Genomic DNA, 16,211 nt, shown 5'->3' with positions numbered 1-16,211 from the left:
TATTCCCCGTTGTACTGATTTTATAGGGTGACGTGATTTTTGAATCCCTGAATTTGGTTTCTAGGACTATCCCAGCTCCTGGCGAATCCCAGGAGTTCATCTCCCGGCTGTTCACACCTCCCCCTCCGACCCCCACTTTTTCTCCCTCTCCAAACAGAAGCATTATATTCCCAGAAAGATCGGGCTGTTTCCATTGTCTGGAGAGTTTGTCTTGTGGGAATCGATCTCAGAATAAGTGTCCGCTTATGGAGAGTGAATGAAGGAGACATTCCTACGCTCAGCAAATTCTGACTGTTTGAAATTCTCTCTCTCAGAAGATACCTCGCCCTTGACTATTATGGCACATTGAGAACCGCAAGGTGTCCTCTTGCTTATGTTCTTTAATGGCAGTATTGTCACCTCGAACTTTCATCGTTACAATGAAAGTCCCCAATCCCAACGTTGTAAATAAAACAGCCATCCTCCCCCTGACAGCACCTCGCACCATTCATTCCCATTCTCCATTCAATCATTAATGATAATAACAGTCTTCCAAAGGACATCAACTTCCGGAATTTCTCCCCCTGAGTGCGAGTTCCTGACTCGCAGTTGTGTTTAGCAAGAGAACTTGTGTAGGTAAACGATGGCCTAGAGGGTATTAACGCTACGCTATTCATCTAGATAGCCAGGCGGTAGTCTAACGACCTGGATTCGAATCCCACCATAGGGCGTGGTCAGTTTTAGATCCAAGAATAATTACTCAAACATATCAATAAGAATATGAGCTTAATGATAGCCATGGAACCATTGCCAATTGTTAGGAAACCCCTATCTGGTTCACTAATGCCCTTTACAGGCCATCTTTACTTGGGCTGGCCTACACGTGACTCCAGATCCACAGCGATTTTGTTGACCCTTAACTGCCCTCTGGTAACCGCCAGTCCCTGAGTTTCGGCGAGGGGGTGGCGGGATAACGAGAGCGGAGTGCCGGACTGCCCTCCTGTTGCAGGTTGTTGCTGGGTGGTTGGTGGCGGTAAGGTCAGCGGGGGAGCTGGAGGCTGCTGTGAGATTCTGGGCAGAAAATTGTGATTGTGTCAGAACATGGAGATGATTAACACGGTGTTGGCTTTGAAAACAGAGCGTGAAACGGATTTGGGATTTACCAGAGAGCGAGAAATGAGAATTGAATAGCACCCCCACTATGACATTGGCCGCCAGCTCCTTCGGCGCCCTGTCAGCCCCACACACACACACACAGTGAGCAGCGGCAATGTTCCGCTTAATTTTCCGCTGGGCCAGGGATATTGCCGCACAAGATGTGGATCCCTGACCTCTCACGGTGCATTTCGACTGTGAATGAATAGGTTAAATTGTAATACATTAGACATGAACATTTAGAAATGGACAAATAGCTTATTCGTGAATATAATAAAATTAGTACCACATAATCCTCAACAAGAATCCATTGTATTTCAATCATTCTATTTTATATCTGTTTCTGAAGTGTGGATGTCACCGTCTAAATCTCCTCTATCCTTTCCTTCTGTGTGCTTATATTAATGTTTGATATTTTTTTGGTATTGGTGGACTCGGTAAAATGATTCCTTTCATTTTCCTAAGCAACACGTAATCATTCACTCGACCAACTGACAATGGAAGATCAGCTCTGTGTTTCAAATTCAGTGCAGAGGAATAATAAGAAAAGAACCTTTCTCTTCCCTTTTACAATGGTCTCTTACAACAGGAGCAAGTGACTGCTTCTGCGGGCGGTAAGTCACTGCATTCAGATGCAAAGTGGCGTTGCTTTATAAAACCCAGGAGTTGCTCAGTACATTCCACCAGACACTCATCCTCACGGCCAAGCCTCTCAAAAATAAAGCCCTCTCTAAACCAGATAGTGAGATGAAAAATATCAACAAGCCAGTGGACCGGTTTCAGTCCCCTCTCACCACACAAGCGTGCATTTACAGAAAGGTGCGTGTCACATTGACAGCAATAGAATTGAAGGACTTTTTTGAATCTCTTCGTAAAATAGTGTTTGAATTGTTGGAAGTACAATGTGGCTAGACCTATTTATCTTCTATCTCTAGGTTTCAAAACCTTTGATGGAGAAAAAAAGAAGAGCTCGGATCAACGAATGCCTGGAGCAGCTGAAGTGTCTACTAGAGGAGCATTATTCCAGTAACGTGAGACTCATGAGAAATTCTAAACGCCACCAAACGTTGCTTTCTCGCCGTCATCCCGCGAGGGCGATGCTTCGGAATGTGCTTTGTAGAACCGCTTTCATCTCTCACCTCTCGGGTGACTTCTGTCTCAATCAGATTTCCATTTCTCCCCAACAGATCAGGAAACGGAAACTAGAAAAGGCCGATATTTTGGAGTTAACAGTGAAACATCTGCGGGATTTGCAAGGTGCTCGCAAAGGTGGGCAGTTAAGGGGCGCTTCAACTTTCACTGAAATCATCGGGGGTGAGGGGAGTGCTTTTCCATTCTATGTTTCACAGTGTTTGTGCTGTTGCTTGATAAAAGCTACAATTGTTCCTGATAACAAAACTTAGGATCAGGAAGCGGCCCTTTGGCCCCTCAAGTCTGCCTCACTGTATAATTAGAAATGCTGATCTGTAGCTTGCCTCAGCTCCATATTCCCAGATAGCGTTAGCTATCCAAGCCCAGTCTTGCACCCTTATTGCTAAATGGAAGGAGATGAGAGAGGGTGTTCTAGATGTCAGATTAAGTGCTTTGCTGATGGCGGGACTGATTTGATTTTTGAACAAAAGTTGATTGGCCATGTTCCTGTGGGCGATATGTCTGCTACACGGTCATCCAGTGCAGCTTAATGTTTGAACAGTGAATTTATAACTTTAAACGCATCGTCCTCCAGTTGAGTTTGACGGTCAGACGTGGCCCCACGAGGGAGGTCAAGGCAGAGTGCAGAATTATACCACAGTTGCGAAAGTGGAGTCCCTATAGAAATATGGGAAGATTACGAACTAAAGTATAATGCGTTGATGCATCTCAAATAATAAGTTGCATTGAAAGTGAAGTTGCATTAGTGCACGAGAATTTTATTTTTAAAGGCAGATGTAATGATGCAAGGATTCGTTAAGGTAAGAATAGGCTCATCGAGCCGAATGGCCAATTTCTGCCCTGGAATCTCACATGAAATGCAAAATGAAAATGAAAATAGTGAAGTGATATCCGGAAGGATGTGGATTAATCTGTTTCGAGTGTATAAGCTTCCTCGGTCTTGAAAGACACAATAGGTGGGTCTATAGAAGGTAGGACAAGTAGGCAATTCATGACCTTTTAAAAAAAACATATAGAACGTTGATCTAAAATTAAATATCAGTTGTGAGACGATGTATTGAAAGGACTCAGGAACTGATGAGCGAAGGTTTGCTCCCAGGTTACTGACATTAACTGTATTTGGGATTTCAGGCGTTCTGATGCTGACCCAGGAGGGAGTGGCTGAATACCAAGCTGGATTCCGGAGCTGCTTGAACGGGGTCAGCCAGTATCTGCTCCGAAGCAAAGGTACAGACGAGCATTTGCGCCTGGGCGTGCTGAATCACTTGGTTAACGCTTTCCCTGTATTCACCGGCACCCGTTTCAGCACCGCGGACAGCGGCTGCAGGATCGAAGCTGCGCCATCGCCCCTGACTCAGACCGCCCACATGTCAGCGGTCACCCCGCCGCCGGGCGAGCTCTCTGCTGCCTCCACCCGCGTGGATAGCCCTGCCAAACCCAGCTCTCCTCCCCACTTAGATCGAAACAACTGCCAGAGGAGGCAAGTGATTGAAATCAGATCGGCTGATAAGGAAAAGGACAAGATTTCCAGTCCGGAGCCCGCAAGAGTCCCACACTTTCCGCCTCTCATTCCTCAGAGTAAACGTACCAAAGACAATGTACTTTCCTCTGATTCAGAATCTCTCTGGCGGCCTTGGTAGAGACTGTGATGTACATATTGCAGTGTCCTCTTTAGCATCTGACACATTTTTGTGTATTTACGATGTTGTGTAAATGTGTTGTAAAAATGAGTTTGAAATTTTATTTCTATATTGAGAAACAATAAAGTCCGTGAGGTTTAGATACTGTCTCAAAGTGTTGTCTGTGTGTGACCAACGCTGGGCTTTCTGTAGAATTATTGACCAGTTTGAAACACTGTGCTCAGGAAGTTCCATCCTCGATGAGGAGTCAGCTCTATGTGGTTATTTTCAATTCACACGAATTATCAAGTAGACTGGTCTCTTTAGAAGAGAGAAGAGTTAGAGGAAACGGAATAGAGCTCTTTAAATTAAGGTAATCTCAAACCAAGGGTCGTCAAGAAAAGATAGTGAATTTCTTTTTTAAAGCTAAAGTGTCATGAAACTGAACACGAGTCTGGGGAATTGACAGTGAGAAATAATCCAATGATGGATGAGTTGACCAGTTATATTACACCCATCTTCACTGTCGAGGGTACAAATAACACCTCAGAAATAATTGCAAATCAAGCGCTAAAACCCAGGAGGAACTTAAGACAATTCCATTCACAAGGGAAAGGAGACTGAGTACATTATTAGAAACGGGCTGACGAACATTCAGGCCCTGAAGGGGAAGTTCTGAGGAAGGGTCACCAGACCAGGAACATTAACTCTGGTTACTCTTCACAGATGCTGCCAGACCTGCTGAGCTTTTCCAGCAATTTCTGTTTTTGTTTGTGGCAGTGAAGATAAAGTTTGCCCTCCAGCAATAACACACGGCAGCCTCCGTTAACAGTCTGAAAGTGGGACTGCTGCCCCCTCACTTTGGAGGAAATCCTACTCACTGGAATCGTTGGCCAATCTCATTAGCCAGCATTCCAGCCCGGCTAGCAGAGGGTCCAATTGTAGACACTGCAGGCAGGTCCACGAGGTGCACAACAGTGGATCAAAAAATAAGGTAAGTCAGGGACTCACCTCCTTGTGAGCATGTGGGCGGTATAAGGGGTTCATGGGGGTTCAGCTCTGTATGTGATTCTGAAGGAAGGGGCGTTATTATTTTCTAGTGGGTTGCACTCAAATTGCAAAGGATGTGCTTCAGAGATAATACATTCCTTCTCACTCTTTCAAAAATGTTAACTTCATGTTAAGAGACGAGCTTGGGGTGGGTGGGAAGGTGGTAGGCTGGCCTCCCTGTCTATTTTAAGCACTTCCCCTGCTAAACATAAACTGCCTTGTAAGAGTTGGGCTTGCACTTCAGCAGTGCCTCCATCAAAGTGATGGGTGCACACCTTGCATTGTAAATCTAGCTGGTGTGAGCTATTCTCTTTCTTGTTCCCCCATTCCAGAACCTGGTCTCCTTATATAAAAAAACATAATTTCAGGTGAGACCATGGGCAGAAGCTATGCATTTAAAAAGGGATATATAAAGGTTCAATAGATTGTGAGACTATGTGGAGTATTGTGCACAGCATTAGTCTCTTTATTTGGGGAATGATATAAACATGACAGAGACAGCTCGGAGAAGGTTTACTAGACTAATGCCTGGAATGGGTAGGGTGTCTTATGATGAAAGGCTGGTCAAACTAGTCTTGCATCCATTGGAGTTTAAAAGAATAATTGGTTGAAATATATAAGATCTTGAGAGGTTTTGACAGGGTGAATGTGAAGAAGATGTTCCTTCTTATGAGACAAACTAAAATGAGAGGTCACTGTATAAAATCACGGATTGACCATTTAAACAGTAGAGATTTTTTTTTGTCAGTGTTGCCACTATTTAAAACTCTCTTCCTGCAAACATAGTTGAAAGAGTCCATTAATAATATTAAAGCAGAGGTAAATAGATTCCTTTAAACAAGGGCGTGAATAGTCATCAGGGTAAGCGGAAATGGTTATTGGAGGTTACCATCAGATCAGCCATGATCTGTACAGTGGACTCAGCTTAAGGGGTTGAATGGCCTGCTTCTAATTCATATGTTCATATGCATGGAATTGGATCAACATTCCAAAGGAAAAAAAATCAATCAGAATTGGGAGTGGCACAGATATTGAGAACATCCTACTTCCTTGCTCTAATTTAATAGATATTTCAAAGAACGTGTTCAGGCATCATGGACCATATGCCCAGTCTCTCTGTGTGAGCTCCAACTATTCAACACAGATCAAGACATTTCATTCAGTGCCAGGTCTACATTAAAGCTTGCAAAGAAAAGTAAGCTCTGGCTTGAGGTCTCTTTGTCTTTGGCTAAGTTTCAATACCACTGTTTAACAAAACATTAAAGAAGTTGATACAGCTGGAGCAAGGAAGTCTCAAGACTCACCTAATCTAGCATAGTTCACAGTGTTACATTAATATATTTGGATGTAATGTTAGAATTGGTGCAAACTGATCTCTACAAACTGATATATAAATATAGACGACTTGACCATGGAATAAACCAGTGTGGCAAATGAGATTAACCAATTAGAATTCAGTCTCATGCCCATTTGATTGAAAGAATTTGGAAAGTAATGTCACTGTGATGTTAAACCACCCATAGAAAATATTTAGGAATTGAACACTTTTGACAACTTATCTAAGAACCTATGCTTATCGAAGTCTTTCAAAGTACATTCTTCCAAGGACAGGCAGGAGTGAATCAGACAAAATTTATACTGAGATGAAGAATGAGCTATTTGGATAGGTGTTGAAAAGCTTGCTCAAAGTGAGAACTTTTGAGAAATATCTAAAATGATGAAAAAAAAAGTGATAGGAAGATTTAGGGAGGGAATTCAGAACTTAAAAGCCCAAGCAACTGAAGACACAATCACTTAGGGTAAAGGGATTGGGAGATGTGTCAGCATTCAGAATTGGGAGTGGCTGATAATTTTTTTCTATCTTTCTTTGCAGCCTTCTCATATAGAGATTGAGGACTCTAGCTCTGCAATAGGATTATATGTTGTTATTATTCACATTATTCACAAGATCTGAAGCAAACAATAAAACAGCCCAACAATAAAACAGAGCTCAGACCCAATATGCTAAATTAAAAGTGCTGGTTGCGAACACCCTATTGGGCAATTGGGGTATTTCATAAAATGTTAAGTTAATCATTAAGAATGCAATAGTCATTAATTAACAAAGAATTGTAATTCCTATTTCCTCTCTATTCACGGTGTTCATAGTAAAACAAAGTGTGCCCATACACTGTAATAAAAACCGAACACCACAAACGTAATTATAGTCATATTATTCAAATTATCTTTGAATGTGTATCTGGGCTTCAGTATATCTATGAGGCATGGCAGTTAATCTGCCATTCAACTTTGTCTCAATTCTGAGGCCATTAGTGTAAAACGTGAAGAACAGTTGAGAGGAACAAAGAAAAAAGGAAAGGGTAATTCAGGGCCTTTGGCCCTCTCCTCCACTCAATTGTATTATAGTTGATCTGCACCACAAAACCATCAACGTGCCTTTGCTCCGTGTCCGTTGATAGCCTTTTGCCCGACAAAAAATCAATTGATCTCAGGCTTGAAAGGTCCAGTTGCTGCCGCCTTCATGGCCTTTAAGGGGAGAGGATGTCAAATTCTGATGACGCTGTGTCGGAGTGGTTCCTGATTGGCCTCACTTTAACTTTAAGATCATTTCCCTTTGATACTCCTACATGAGGAAATAGTTTCTAAGGAACATAATCGACCCTTCCAACATTTTAAACTGTTAGGTTCTGGATTCCAACAGGCACTCTGCTTTCCAGTTTAAATCAGTGAGAATACCTACAGAACCAACTATGATAGATCATTAAAATACTAACTAATCCTTTACAGTGAAGATTTTGAGTATTGCTGAAGAAAAATACACTTTGTTAAAGCTTTTCATTTTGTGCTCATCAGAACAAACCTCAAGAAACACTAATTACAGGCAAACACGTCATACTGTAACAGAATGCACTCTCTTCCCATTACAGGGGTGCGAATTAAAGTGGAACTGGTGTTAGAGGCAGAGCCAGTTAGAGAGGGGAAACGTTCGAGAGAGTGTGAAAGAATTAGAAAAGTGGCTGTGTCTATTTGAAGTTATTACTGCGACACCTCAACATGGATTAATCCAATTAAAAATTAAAAACGATCTATTCTACTAACTGAAAAAGGACATTTCTCTCTGCTCGCCCGCAGATTATCTCAACTCTTTGTTTCCTCCCGCGGTGTTCAAATGAGCAGAAAAAAAAAGAGAGGCACTTTCACAAAATAGGATTAAGTGCATCCCAGGCGGTGGTTGCCAGCCTGCCAAGGCCTGGGTAACGCGGGGTCGCTGACCTCCAACCCACGTCCAGCACAATTATTCTGAGTCAAATGTTCCAACCTGCCAATCTTCCTGAGTGACAGGTCACTTGATTAACCCGCGGGGTCTCTTTTCAGGTACAGTTTTAAGTCAGTAGAAAGGACAGGGGACGGCGGACAGGGAATCACCTCTTTGCGTCTTAGAAACAAGCTTCAAACGCTATTTTTTATATCCCCGCTGAATTTTCTGAAAAAACTGTCTTGCAACACTGGGAGATACCTCGGAATAGAGGCGAATGGGAGCAGAAACCTTAACCATTGAGAAACACAGAGCGTGTAAGATCAGGCTTGAATAGAGGCAAGAAGAATTTTTTTCAGTCACACCAAGTGTGAAATTTCTAGACTATAGAGCAGAGAGTTCTCAGATATCCACCTCTGGGAAAGGGAGAGTTGAATTGGAAAGAGAGAGGGGTGAGTGATCCTGATATATTGAGGGGACAGCAAAGATGAAAAAGTATTTGGAGAATTCAGAGGAGTCAGGATCACGGTGAGGAAATTTGGAGAGTGTTGGGATGGTGTGACCAGTTGGTCACGTGGGGGTGGGGTAGCTATTGTAAAACATTTAACAGATCCTTTGAGAGTTCTTCACCCTGAATTCAATAAAACTTTAGTCACCGCAACATATTGGTGTTTGTGTGTGTGAGAGAGATTCCTTATAGATCAAAAAGCGGATCACAATATGATTGTGACCGCGTTTCTGTTAACTTTCAACTTCACCCTTTTTGTTAAGTGCCATGGATAATGTGACAGCGATTCCAGCACAGATTCTAAAATGTGCGATTAAATCTTTACGACATTTTACAAAGTAGCCTGCAATCTTCCCCCCGGCACCACCACCACCAAACCAAAGGGATCACGGATCCACATCTTGTGCGGCAATATCCCTGGCCCAGCGGAAAATGAAGCGGAACATTGCCGCTGCTCAGTGTGTGTGTGTGTGTGGGGCTGACAGGGCGCTGAAGGAGCTGGCGGCCAATGTCATAGTGGGGGTGCTATTCAATTCTCATTTCTCGCTCTCTGGTAAATCCCAAATCCGTTTCACGCTCTGTTTTCAAAGCCAGCACCGTGTTAATCAGCTCCATGTTCTGGCACAATCACAATTTTCTGCCCAGAATCTCACAGCAGCCTCCAGCTCCCCCGCTGACCTTACCGCCACCAACCTCGTCCTCTACCATCAACCAGCGCAAGAGCTTGAAGAGTTCCCGATTACACAACCTTAATGTACTTTTTCAGTATTCTTTCAAAGTGTCAGATTGGAGCCTGGCTGTGCACTCAGTAAGCTCTATGCATGGGTTGACGGGTTGCACTGGGCACATTCACCACTAAGTGCTGAGGGAAATGCCGCAAGTCAATGGAGTTTATGGCAGGAAATTGAAACAACTGGTCCCATTGTTGTGAACTTTGGTGAGAATGGAGTTAGGTTGAAATGTCAATTAAATATCCAAAAAAACAATTGCCATTCCAGTTAATAACCGCCCCCACCCCCCGAGGTGGGTCCGCGGAAGGCAGGTCATTCATGGCCGCTCAATAAGATCATGGCTGATCAGATCCTGCTCACCATTCCGCTCTCAAGGTGCACCCGGACTCCTTGGAGGAAGTGAGGATTGCAGCTGCTGGAGATCAGGGTCGAGAGTGTGTTGCTGGGAAAGCACAACAGGTCAGGCAGCATCTGAGGAGCAGGAGAGTCAGGTCTGATGAAGGGCTTATGCCTGAAACGTCGATTCCCCTGCTCCTCCGATGCTGCCTGACCTGCTGTGCTCTTCAGGCAGCACAATCTCGCACCCTGACTCCTTGCCGATCGTGATTGGAGGTGCTGGTGTTGGACTGGGATGTGCAAAGTTAAAAATCCTTGTCGATCAAACGTCTCCCTCATTCAGTCTTGAGTAAATTTAAAGACCAAGCCTGCTCGACTTTCAGGGCGAAGTAATCTGTCGCTATAACAGTTGAAGGGCTGAATGGCCTAAGGATCCTACCACTAAGCGAAGGAACGTAAAACATAGTCACTGATCATCTTCTGTAGGAGATCATCTGTTGTTAAAACAAAGTTTCTTTCTGCACAGGTTTAGAATTGATTCGGCTACATTTACACAGAGCTTCTCACAATCCCAGGATAACCCACTGTTGTCAGTGTTGTCATGTTGAAAACCTGCGCACTGCCAGAGCCTACCTCAGCAATGTGATAACCGCCAGATAATTTGTTTCAGTATTGAATCTATTCAGTTTGGAAAGCACACCTGGGGCTTCAATGGCCCGTCCTCAGCTATTAGATCACTTGCACTCTTCACAGCCCAGACTCTTTTGTACAGAAACAGAGGGAGGAGCTGAGCTGAATGGAGAGACGCCAGCTGTCTCTGAGAGGGAGAAGGGGTCGTGTTGAATCCTCGTGTTACGGTTATTAGTAGGTTTCGATATTTCCCACATTACGACATGGCAGCACTCCCAGCGAGGCTCCTGACTTTATTTTGTGATGAACCGCTTCTATTTAACACCGTTTTTCAGTCATCACACAGACTAACTCTGCAAGCTGCACCTAATTGTGTGAATTGAGCTTCCAGCAACATTGTGCATAATTCCGTGTGATATAAAGTTCAAAATCAAATAACACCAGGTTATAGTCCAACAGGTTTATTTGGAAGCACTAGCTTTCGGAGCGACGCTCCTTCATCAGGCGGTTGTGGAGTATAAGATCGTAAGACACAGAATTTATAGCAAAACTTTTGCTATGAATTCTGTGTCTTACGATGTTCTACTCGACAACCACGTGACGAAGGAGCAGCGCTCCGAAAGCTAGTGTGCTTCCAAATAAACCTGTTGGACTATAACCTGGTGTTGTGTGAGTTTTAACTTTGTACATCCCAGTCCAACACCAGCATCTCCAAATCCTGACTCCTTTTTAATATGATCGTGTGTGTAACACATTCACACCAATCCTGATAACATAGACATAGGTTACACGCAATAGGAATATTGCAGTGATCTATTGACAGCAGAACGCCACTCCACTTTGTGCGGTTTACTTTCCCCAAAGGTACAATGTTACTATCATTCCACCTTTTTCCACCCTGTGCCAAGTACATACAGCATTGCAGTCAAAGAACAGGCCAAAGAATTCCCCCGCTTTCTTCGCATGTACACACAGCTTCCCTTCAAAACAGAAATTAAACCGAGCTGCTCAGAATAATGAAAAGGATGCATGAAAAAAAAGAAATTCCAGAGGCAGAAGGTCAGAAACCAAAGGTCAGAGGTTTCAGATAATCGGCAAGAGAATCAAAGGATTTTCGGTGGCGGTTGGTTCATGTGTAGGGAGATTGAGATGGTTGAAGAGGAATGACTAAGCAATCATGCTGGGGAGAGATGCAGGTGATGATAGCCCGGTGTGAAAATAAGGGACAGAATGTACAATATAAGAGTGGGTCAGAAAATAAGGTCAGAATGGGGAAAATGGGAATAAAACAGAATTAAAGAACGTTTATCTGAATGCACTGATAACGAGATGGGCGAATTAACAGCACTTTTTTTAAAAAAAAATTGCCATGATAGCCATTATATAGACATGGTTGCAAAGTGACCAAGGCTGGAACCTAAATATTTAAGGACATTTGACATTTCAGAAAGACAAGAAAAGAAGAGGACTTGAGGTACTTTGAGGAGAAAGTGAGGACTGCAGATGCTGGAGACTAGAGTTAAAAAATGTGGTGCTGGAAAACACAGCAGGTCAGGCAGCATCCGAGGAGCAGGAGAATCGATGTTTTGGGCATAAGCCCTTCTTCAGGAATGAGGCTGGTATGCTAAGTGGGCTGAGATAAAGGGTAGGGGAGAGGGAGTTTGGGGGAGGGGTGCTGGGAATAAGATAGGTGGAAGGAGGTGAGGGTGATAGGTTGGAGAGGGGGTGGGGCCAGAGTGGTCAGGAAGAAGACTGCAGGTCAAGAGGGTGGTGCTGAATCCAGGGGTTGGGACTGAGATAAGGTGGGGGGAAGGGAAATGAGGAAGCTGGAGAAATCTATATTCATCCCATGTGGTTGGAGAGTTTGTAGGCGGAAGATGAGGTGCTCTTCCTCCAGGCATCATGTGGACAGGATCTGGCAATGGAGGAGGCCAAGGACCTGCATGTCCTTGGTGGAGTGAGAGGGGGAGTTAAAGTGTTCAGCCACGGGGCAGTTGGGTTGGTTGGTGTGGGTGTCCCAGAGGTGTTCCCTGAAATGTTCCGCAAGTAGACGGCCTGTCTCCCCAATGTAGAGGAGACCACATCGGGTGCAACGGACACAGTAAATGATGTGTGTGGAGGTGCAGGTGAATTTGCAACAGATATGGAAGGATCCATTTGGGGCCTTGGAGGGAGGTGAGGGGGGAGGTGTGGGCGCAAGTTCTGCACTTCTTGTGGTTGCAGGGGAAGGTGCTGGGAGTGGAGGTTGGGTTGGTGGGGGGTGTGGACCTGATGAGGGAGTCGCAGAGGGAGTGGTCTCTCCAGAATGCTGATAGGGATGGGGAGGGAAATATATCCTTGGTGGTGGGGTCTGTTTGGAGGTGGCAGAAATGACAGAGGATGATATGATGTATCCAGAGGTTGGTGGGGTGGAAGGTGAGGACCTGGTGGTGATTGAAGCGGTGGGGTTCAAGGGCAGAGGTGCAGGAAGTGGAGGAGATATGGTGGAGAGCATCGTCGACCACGTCCCCTCCCCCAAATTCCCTCCCCCCTCCCCTTTATCTCAGCCCGCTGGCACAGCAGCCTCATTCCTGAAGAAGGGCTTATGCCCGAAACGTCGCGTTTCCTGCTCTTGGGATGCTGCCTGGCCTGCTGTATGTTTCCAGCACCACATTTTTCAACTTAAGGTACTTCTGTCAATAAATGATGAAATCAATACAGGAGTGAGAAATAATCTTGGTTCAGAGGCTCAGTTTGGGTGAAGTCAAGAAATAGCAAAGCAAGTAGTCATTGGTGGAAATAATTTGTAGTCTGCCTTACAGTAGTTGCACTCTGTGGCAGGGTATATATTAATTAGTAATGCCTGTTTGTAAGAAAGTAGCTACAATAATCAGAGGAGATTTTAATTCTCATATAGATTGGTCTAATCAAATTGTCACAAGCAAGTTGGAGAATGAGTTCACAGAGTGCATTGCTTCTTAAAGCAATGTCTTCTGGAACCAACCTGGGTGAAGGCTATTTTAGACCTGGTAATGTGCAATGAAACAAGATTAATTAATCTTCTTACAATAAAGAACCCTCTTAGAGGAAGTAATCATAACAAAGTAGAATTTCACCTGCAATTTTAGAGAGAAAAGTGCAGGTCTGAAACTGAAACCTTAGCTGCAAGAGTTTGAAAACAGAAAGTGGATTGGGTAAATAAGTTAAGAGGTAAGTTATAAAACAAAAATATGGCAGACATTTAAGGAGATTTTTCATTATTTTCAACAAAACTGTTTTCCATTGAGAAAGAAAACTATATGGGAAATATGCACCATCTGTAGCTAACTAAAGAGAGTACAAATGATTTCAAATTGTACAATGCTGCAAAAGTTAATGGTAAGCTGAATGATTGGGAAAGATTTAGAAACCAGCAAAGGATGATTAAATAACAAGGTTGGTGCATGAGAGAAAATTAGCAAGAATTTAAACACAGGCTGTATAAGTTTCTACAAGTACAGTATGTAAAAAGGTAATGAGTAGCTAAAGTGAAGGTTGGTCCCTAAGTTTTCAAATATGGTATGGATTTTCCCATGTTTGACAGTCCCATGGAGTTAAATATCAGACATACTGAAATAAACAAATTACATTGTATAAGCCATCACACAGGCCCTACAGTAACACTGGCAGTAATATCACAGGCACAGCACTGCGTGATGATGATTGCATCCTACAGTTGTGGCAGTAGCAAGCACTGTCATTATTTAGGGGGAGAGAATCTGCAGAAGGCTATGGGACAGAGGGACCTGGTGTCTTTCACAATGAATTACAAAATGTTAGCATGCAGGAAGAGCGTGTATTGAAGAAAGTTTGTGCAGTTGTCTACATTCCAATGAAGATGGAATATAATTGTAAGGAATCCTACTACAGATACACAGGAAATTGATAAAATTGCATCTGGAGTACTGTATAGCTTTGCTCTCCTTACTTACGGAAGGGTGTATCTCTATGAGAAGCATTTCACAGGAGGTTCACAAGGGTGATTGCCAGGAAGACGGGGGAGCCTTAGGAGGAAAGGTAGAGATGGTTGGGTCTGTATTAATTGGACTTTTGGAGACTGAGAAATTCCCTTATTAAAGCGTGTAAGGTTCTGAGGGGACTTGGCAGAATAGACACTGAGTGGATGTTTCCCCTCACGGGGGAATCCAGAACTGTGGGCATGACTTGAAAAAGTGATTTCTGACTTAATACAGAGATGAAGAGGAGCAAAGGGTTCCCTTTCAGAGGGTTGTGAGCTTTTGGAATTTTCTTGCTAAGTTAACAGCAGAGGTTGATTGTTTGAATATAGTCAAAGCTAAATTAGACTTCTGATCGCTAAAGGAGTCACGGATTATGGGGAATGGACAAAAAATGTAATTAAGGAAATAATCGGATTGACAATAACTTTATTGAATGACAGATCAGCCTTGATAGACAGAATGGACCACACCTGCTCCTGTTTCTTATGTTTCCACACTCTTACCAGATGAGGATTTATTTTATTGTAATGACCGACAATGCACTGTTTGAAATGGCAGAACGAAATGAGCAATTGAAAATAGAGAATTGCAGGATTATGGGACTCACTGCAGGACTCCATCAAAGAACAGTCTGAACATGACGGGACGAATAGCCTCCTCCTGCCCCGTGTCCCACTTTACATATGATCACTTTGCAACTCGAGTACGCAACTTCATTTGCTGTAGAGTCACTGAGACGTTATTGTAAATAATAATGTCACTCGATCAACCACAACACAGTTCGACTTTTTTTCTGCCCCTTTCCCTCAATTGATCCAGAAAGGTTTGAACGAAGTCAGTTTTCCTGCCGCTGACCATTGCATTTTTCAACATTACACTCCCCCCCCCTGCCCCCACACCAGCCCCCCACCCCCCTCCCACCCACACCGCCATCCTGTTTCAAATTCCCTGTCATTCATACTTTGCTGCAATCTTGACTCAATTTCTCTCCCGGTTTGAATCCAATCTCATCAACACTTTTACTTTCTAAGGAGTTCAAAGGAATTTTTTTTGTGTGCGCTGTGGTAAAAAAACAGCATAAAAGGAGCAATTTGCTGAGCTGGAGCGAATCCCCGGGGCCTCCTGTTTATCATATTCAATGGGAGCCAGTCCCTGACAGCAGCCTTCAGCCAGGACGGCTCCTCACAGCGAGGAAAATCGCGGAAACGCCTCCGTCTCATTGAGATCCCCCCCGAGCCCCAACTCGGGACCAGAGACAGAGAGAGAGAGAAGGGGCCAGCTCCCGGCTGCACAAAGTGGAAGCATCTCTGAGACATGGCCTGGACCCTGCAGCAAAAGATGCTGCACTGGGAAACTGCAGCCAGTTTTGGGAGCAGGTTGAAAGGGGGGCATTGGCACGCGACAGGCCTTTGAAAGAACTCAAGCCCAAACACAACCTCGATGGACTCTTCTAGAGCTTGTTTAAGTCACTCGAGTTTGATTTGAGACATAAAAGCTCGAGGGGGGAATGAATAGCCGAGAATGCCCCAATGAGCCGCATTAACATCCCATTGAGTTCAGGCCAAAGAGTTGAAAGGAGTTTGTGAAGAGGCAGCAGTGAGTTTATAGCCACCGCCCGGGACAAACACTTCATTGTCTTTTAAAACAAAGCAGCCAGTCTTCATTGTGAAACATGATCTGCTCCCAATGGATGTGGACTGATGTGGAAACATCTGCCGGAGGAGACAAAAGAGACAAACAAATGTTGGGATGGGAAAAGGTGGGATACAGAGTTGGGGGTTGGGGTTAGTGAGATAGGTATTATTGATGATTCGGAGA

The 16,211-nt window shown here is 43.9% G+C and overlaps 1 protein-coding gene across 2 annotated transcripts; it reads left to right on the top strand.

Moving 5' to 3' along the window:
- Positions 1 to 1,828: 1,828 nt before the first annotated feature.
- Positions 1,829 to 4,053, top strand: her3 (hairy-related 3). 2 transcript variants are annotated; one of them, XM_072585894.1, is made up of 4 exons: positions 1,829 to 1,953; positions 2,070 to 2,165; positions 2,322 to 2,391; positions 3,418 to 4,053. In XM_072585894.1, the coding sequence occupies exons 1-4, from the start codon at positions 1,882 to 1,884 to the stop codon at positions 3,924 to 3,926; spliced, it is 747 nt and encodes a 248-aa protein (XP_072441995.1). In that variant the 5' UTR covers positions 1,829 to 1,881; the 3' UTR covers positions 3,927 to 4,053. The 2 variants fall into 2 exon arrangements, with proteins under 2 accessions (XP_072441995.1, XP_072441994.1); XM_072585893.1 differs by having other exon boundaries at positions 2,322 to 2,403.
- Positions 4,054 to 16,211: the final 12,158 nt, after the last annotated feature.

Source organism: Chiloscyllium punctatum, chromosome 16 (assembly GCF_047496795.1).
Source record: "Chiloscyllium punctatum isolate Juve2018m chromosome 16, sChiPun1.3, whole genome shotgun sequence".
In the NCBI taxonomy this organism is placed as follows: domain Eukaryota; kingdom Metazoa; phylum Chordata; class Chondrichthyes; order Orectolobiformes; family Hemiscylliidae; genus Chiloscyllium; species Chiloscyllium punctatum.
The sequence above is the reverse complement of the archived record's forward strand: the minus strand, read 5'-3'. Positions and strand labels throughout refer to the sequence as shown.

Bases quoted from the DNA above. Each gene is read 5' to 3' on its own strand.
- her3 (XM_072585893.1), top strand. From the start codon at position 1,882: ATGAAAAATATCAACAAGCCAGTGGACCGGTTTCAGTCCCCTCTCACC. The intron at 1,954-2,069 runs GTGCGTGTCACA...TTCTATCTCTAG, and splicing joins AAGCGTGCATTTACAGAAAG to GTTTCAAAACCTTTGATGGA. The intron at 2,166-2,321 runs GTGAGACTCATG...TCTCCCCAACAG, and splicing joins AGGAGCATTATTCCAGTAAC to ATCAGGAAACGGAAACTAGA.